This window comes from Triturus cristatus, chromosome 5_2, assembly GCF_964204655.1.
Source record: "Triturus cristatus chromosome 5_2, aTriCri1.1, whole genome shotgun sequence".
NCBI lineage: Eukaryota > Metazoa > Chordata > Amphibia > Caudata > Salamandridae > Triturus > Triturus cristatus.
Genome location: NC_140588.1, coordinates 998,313,147 through 998,320,032, shown reverse-complemented (window position 1 = coordinate 998,320,032; position 6,886 = coordinate 998,313,147). Strand labels below are relative to the sequence as shown.

At 42.8% G+C, this 6,886-nt stretch overlaps 1 protein-coding gene across 1 annotated transcript in view; it reads right to left on the bottom strand.

Moving 5' to 3' along the window:
* Positions 1 to 294: 294 nt before the first annotated feature.
* Positions 295 to 6,886, bottom strand: part of LOC146829563 (ras-like protein family member 11A-like) — a 140,280-nt gene continuing 133,688 nt past the window's right edge. Inside the window, exon 4 of the mRNA XM_085606514.1 lies at positions 295 to 456. Within this exon, the coding sequence (XP_085462640.1) occupies positions 295 to 456 (162 nt within the window). The remainder of the gene's footprint in view (positions 457 to 6,886) is intronic.

Genomic DNA, 6,886 nt, shown 5'->3' with positions numbered 1-6,886 from the left:
GGGCTGTACACAATATGGAACACTCATTTCCTCCAGTAAGGATCCAGCTGCCGTCGCCGCAGGAACACCCAGCCATCTCATCCAGGTCTCTTGATGCACATATGAGGCGCTGGAGCTTGGTATGGCCTTTATGAAGGCAAGTATCAAATAGGACTTTAAGGACATCAAGTCCTGCATCACCGATCCAATTTCCCAAGCCTGGGCTCCAGCAGCATTATTCTATTCACAAACTTCTTGCTGTCTCCATTCTTGCCACTTTGTCGGTTAGCCCCTCCAGCTTTCCTTCAACAGCTCTCACGCCTTCCTCAATGCAGGCACTTCTGCTCTCACATAGATCACAGAAGGGCTTGTTCCCACACTGTCAACTCCTCCATTTGCAGACCCTGTAGCCATCTCCTCTTTGCTCTTCCCAGATGCCTTCATGCATGGAACAATCTTCTTTATGCTGTCTCCTGTCTGCCATTGAGGTGCAATGTTACAGGATTAGGACGGTCAGCTGGAGGTTCAAGGCTTTACTCCCTACCCTGATGGTCTAGTGATGCCATGTTTGTGAGTCTTTGCAAAGCTTTCACAAATCACTCGGTGTCAGGTTTCATTCTTGACTGGAAGCATGGTGCACTTCGTAGCACACAACGATATCGGCTGGTGGATGGCCCTGGGGAGTCAAAATATTATCTCCCTTGTTGAGAATCCTCTCCTGCTCGTCACCCTGGGTATCATCTTTTTTCCTAGTAGCCCTGGTTAAGCTGCAGACTCATCATTCATTCTCCCTTTCCAACCTTCCCCGGAGCACCTTATCGTCCCACACTCACCAGACAGTGTCAGGCTCTCAAACAGGGATGCTGCCTACTTCTGGTTTGCCACCACCAGTCTAGGGCTTCACCATTCAGGGTGCAAGCTACGCTCCATCGCCATTAGGCTGGAGCGGTGAATGGAGAGGCCGCCACTGCTACACCTGTTGATGCTGCCCAAATACCACTTCCAACTGAGGCTCATGACCCTCAGGCTGCCACCTGCACTCCAATGTCTTCTCAGGAGCCCAGGGAAGTTGTAGCAGGTGAGTAATCAAGGCCTCATTGAGGAGTTCGAAGGATGGCTGCCATCGTGGATCTAACCAGCCTATTATCCTACCTTTTCACTTCAAAACTTAGTTAATTGTATATATAACTTAACTAAATATTACACATGAAAGTATAAATGAAAATGTAGAAACACACAATGTAATTCAAGCTGCTGATTTGCTTTGACACGTTTGCCTTTTCTACATGGTCTCCCCAGATTTGTAGCATTTTACTGGACCCTGTGCACTGCGAAACTGCTATTCAGTGGGAAATGATCTGCATGCGAGCCTCTAAATGGTATTTGTGAAATTAGTTCACCCAATTAGCCTCTTTAGCTTCCCTTTAAGGCCATATAAGTTGGTACAAAAAAGCACCATGACACAGGAGTTAAATGCAATATGGGTGCTGCAGTGTGTATTTACAGTACTCACAAATATGATAAAAATATAGGACTGTCAGGAGCCCCAATGTACTATGGAAGGGCTCTAGTTTAAAGGCACTGCAGTATCTCATGGAAAGGAAACATGCCTTTACCCTGCAGGAAAACGTATTTTTATATATTAATATCCTACTCAAAGTGTAGCATGTGAGAACATAGGGAAGAGTGCCCAATATGTCAATAAGTGACACTATTTAAAAAAGTATAGCTTCACAGAGATCGAAGGCCTAAAAGTTATTTTTTCTATGTAGGTATAGCTACATTTTCTATAGGACATGCCGAGGGGTAATTAGAATATTTAATTTTCTATCTCTGCCTGGTAAAATGCCAACAAAATCCTTCAAAGTTAATTCTTACCTAAATTTCAAAATCCAACTTAATTGTGAAATCAGACTTTGGATAACGTAAGCAGAAAATAAACTTTATAAAAATGTACTTCAGGCTGCCTAAGCCTGAAGTGGCTTACATTTCTAATATTTGGACCTTTAAAGTTACCCAGCAGCCCCTTGTTGAATTAGAGTAATTCAAAAAGAACAATTGAAGGACGAAATGCTGAACAATGTCAAACACTCACCCCCAGTCAGAGATATGGGCCTAAATCGATTGGTTTTTTTGCTCACACGTCATTTCAGTTTGGAGCTAGCCATATGCAATCAGTCTTGACCCTGCTCCCCATGGGAACAGTCTAGGCCGAACTGCAAGGTCAGGTCCTACTTGGACCATAAACAAACATCCTAGGACCGGTTTCTTGGTATCACCTCTCATCAGCCAGGATAGCTTGAATCCAGTGGCATTGCAAGCACGGGACCCACGTCTGGGCATACCGGTCTGATTTGGGGTGCCAAATGCAAAAAGGACAATTAATGGATAGAATGCTGAACAATGTCAAACACTCACTCCCAAGATAGAGATCTGGGCCTAAATCTTGAAGATTTCAACTTCCCCAAAAAACGATCAAAGGTAATCTTTGGACCAGTGAGGCAGCAAATCTATTTATCCACTTGGTGAAGCACTATTGGCGCCTGAGAAATCAAGATTCATCTTTATCCTGTTTTGTGCTTTTGGTGCCAAAACCATCAACTTCAGCGTGAGCTCGATTTCTATGAGTCACAGCATTGGGCCTTGTCCCGCTAAAAGATTTCCACTTCTATTAAGGATTTTTGTGCATTTATGTTTTCACGCAATATTAACAAAGTACAACATGTGGTTTCTCACTCAATTACCCATGGTCACACTGATACAGTACTATTGTCTATGAAACAAATTTCCTATGTTGTGTAGAAGAGTGATTTTGTGATTCTTGTCAACTAGGCTTCAATTTGCCCCTAGCAGCAATGTTTCGAAACAGGACGACACCCTTGTCCTCCTTCTGCACATCACACTCATTTCTGCAGCATGTAGTCAAGCACATTATTATTTGTTTATTTCCATTGTCGTTGCTTATGCTGTTCGATAAATCTTCTCTGACTGAATCACCAAAATGCAGCGATTACTATACGGTCTTTCCGCTAGATCACTGTGGCCTGTTCACTCACATTGCATAGCGGTTGTTCATGTACCTAGTTTGATCCACCATCTCCAGATTAGATTAGCACAGAGGGGGCAGAATCATCATTCGTGTAGTAGGATAGTGCTTAGGTGCTAAGGCAATAAGACGTTTTAGGAGACTGTGCTCGGATGTGATATCTGAATGGAACAATTTTGATCACACCACATGGATCTTCAGTTCCGTTACTTTCATATGTGAGAATAATGTAGAAAAAGACTTTAATTTGGGGGTAAACTAGAGACTTTCCTGATCTAATAGGGATGCAGTCTGTTTCTTTCTCTCTGATTTTGCTACTTACTTGGGACTTAAAATATTTTTGATTTTGCATTTTTTTGTAATGCTCTATTTGCCGAGAGCCTTCCTAGCAAATAACCAGAATAGTAGGTTATTGTTTTGTAACAAATCTTTAAATTATTCTGCTAATCAAGAACTTAGATACTGAGTGGGTCCTTTTACTTATTGGACTATATTTCTGATATTTTGATGTGTTAGAAGGTGCCTTATCTCAGGGACACATTGCCTCATGAACTGGAAGTTTAACACTGTCCCAGATTTTCGAAATTGTGGGTGTTTTGAGGTAAATTGCGAGGCGTCAACATTGTGGGTTTAACCCTGCCCACACTTACATTTCAGAGACTATGGCATAAGGTAAAAACTTTGACTGGGATGACCAGCCTGGAGTTTCTGACCGCTGCACCATGGCTGTTGACCTGAAATTGCTTCTAGAGTCCAGGATAACTACAAACTGTTTTTTGTGCCTTACTTTATCAAGGTTTTTTTGATTTAAAAAATGGTTCATATCTCTGGTTCCCCTTATCCTAATTTTAATAATTTTGGTGATTTTTTAGCTAATTAAATCATTCTCTATTTTTCTAGATTGGTTTGGGAGTTTTAACTGTGTTGTATTCTTTGCTTTAAACTTGTTGGCACTGCTTGAACTTAACACAATACTCTGCAGGAGCTGAGAAGAGATTCTCTCAGTTTTGACTTAACCAGATTTTGTTTGTTAAGTTAAGAGTTTGAACTATTACACCCTCACTTGCAACACCACCAAACACTCCCAGGCCAGGGACTTGGTGGTAACCAGTGGTACACGCCAAATTTCCCAGAAGGAAGGATCTCAACACACTTCCTCATAAGGCTGATCCTTCTCTTAGGCCTCATAGCAATGATGAGCAGATAGTTCTTTGGCCCCACTGCACAGCTTCCTCAGACAGTAGGCGTGTGTGATGAGATGATCTCTTCCGGACAGCTTATTCTCTTGCAAAGCTATTCTCCTAGTAACACTTCCAGAGTAGATGTCCTCCTCCTTCAAAGGAGAGCCTGGCTGCATTTTCAGAATTCCAAGTCTTATTGACCGCTCCTCGGTATCCTGGTGCCGGCCTGATGACTCCATGTGGCAGGTGGTCCTTTGGAGAATTCAGTCCAGCAGGACATTTCTAGGCAGTCTTCATCTCTCATGGTAGGGCCTTGTTGCAGGTTTTTCCTGAGCCTGAAGAGGAGGTGGTCAAAGCCTAGCCTTGCCACACAGAAATACTTCACCCACCCCACACTGCTTTATGGGGCGTGGCTGATGTTAATGAGAATCCTGGGCACCCAGAGCACAGCAAGTGATCAGTATGTATGCTACACTTGATCAATCCACTCTCCGCATGATTACCTTTTGAGGGCTATTTCATCACTTCTTCCAGACATGGATGTGATCTCTAGAAGCCTCGCTCTTGTGCCTTTTTAAAAAACTTTATTTAGCATTTTAGTAAAGAAAAGCAATGCACTGAGTTCAGTCAAATGTCATCACAAGTACGCTTACAAGGTATAATAGACATCACTTTCTCCTAAGCACAGTTGGCACGTTGAAATGTGATATAGGCTAGCTCTTGTGCTTGTTTGGGTCAGATCTTGACTTTTGCTTATTAGCTCCAGGTTGGTACAGCCACATCATTTGTCACTCAAATGCAGCAGGAAGATGGGGTTGAGAGGAGTGACCCAATAGGGAAAAGGAAGACAAACTACAAATTAAAAGAAAATGCTTTATTGCCTCAAACCTGTTTATCTTGACTACAATGATATTCTTGCGGGAAAGGGGAAAGATGTTTCCAGTGCTCGCACCCCACGTGAGACAAAAGATAGTATAATCCTCACCCTCCAGCGCCCAGCGGCAGACAACATATCTTGAGGGGCGAAAGAAAGGGACCTCTGCAGCCCCACCAAGCCATCCATTTTGTGCAGCCAGCAAAACAATGGAACCCAACATGTATTATTGCATACATATAGTAACATATAACACACTCCAGGCACATGCTACCTCCTTCATACACAAACACGCTCACCCCACAGATGAAGAGAAAGGCCGAGTTGCTGGAGACCCGCAGACCTTTCAACAAAAGAATTCAACGGGCAAAAAGGGACTGCTCATTACTGTGTTCACCGCTGCCAGCCTTTCTCAGTCCAATGAGAAAATACCAGTCATTCTCAAAAGGAGGTGTGCACTTTGGGTGCCCATCGCAACCTCATGAACACACACTGGGGGCTCAGCCCATTTCATGGGGGTCTCATATAGTTAGTGTTTCCGGAGGCAAAAATCAAAACCCTGCAGAGACAGTGTGCCTAGCATTCAAAGTGAGTGTAGCAGGGATGAACATTCTGCAGAGCCATGTAGGAGATATTTTCATCAAAAAAGGGCGTAAATAAAAGCCTCATGATGGGAAACAAGGCGTCTTATTAATTTAGAGTCCAATGATAATCTTACTAAATTAGAACTTGCTGAAAACCAGTAGATTGGCCATAAACACCAAACATCTGCTCCTGGGCACACTGGGTGGAGAGAGAGGATTTGTATCACTAGTGTAAATTGCTCCAATTTCTCAAGAAAATACTTTGTATCAGTGCATGGAGCTCCTGGCAACTCCAGGTGATTGCCTGGTGCTATTACCTAAAATGTACAGCCAGTACAGTAAGCATTTACTTAAAGATTGGTATTACGGGAGAGGTCTTGCCTCCAATTTAAAGACGACACCTGGGACACTCAAGCATTAATGACTGTGGCCTCCAAATACCTTGATGAGATAATGAAAAAAGTTTGGGCATCACAGTTCCCTGGGATTTAGATTTGTTATATTTTGGAACTCAAAAACCATACATCAGCCATGAAACTGATGTGTAATGAAAGTTACGTAACACATTAAAATTAATATATATAAAATGTATTTTTTAGCAGATATATAATGGACAGATAGCATTCGGAGGCATTTTAGGGTGGCTACAGACTTTCCATGCATCACAGATCTGTTGTTGATTTCCCCCAAATTTGTGGTGCAGAATGCTGAAATAAGCAGTTAATGCTGCCCAGTGTTATGATGTCAACACAAATTTGACCCCAGTCCAGATTCTAGTCTGTGTTGCTGATGAAGGCTGAAAGGGAGGCCGCCTATGCCACATGGAAGGTCATTGCCTTGAAATGTCCATCCAACAGATGAACAAGAACAAAAATCCGTGCTTCAGATTTAGACCCACAGGAAAATTAACTTACAGATGGAATGAGGATACCAAATGGGGATTAGCCCGTGCCCCACACGGATGGGGTGTCCGTTCGAGACCAAGACAGGGTCCTTCATTCTCTCACACCAGGTAATGGGTTGGCTCTTTCCTAGGGGGATTCTTGGCTATACACCTACATACATTGCTAGGTACATTTCAGGTACATCTAGTTAGGGTTAGCATCTTAGGAGTACGCATTTTATTGTCATGTATATATATGCTTGCATATACTTTACTGTTTTAGCACTATGGTAGAATTCTACCATTTATTTACCCGGTTGGTGCTTATGACCGTGTAAA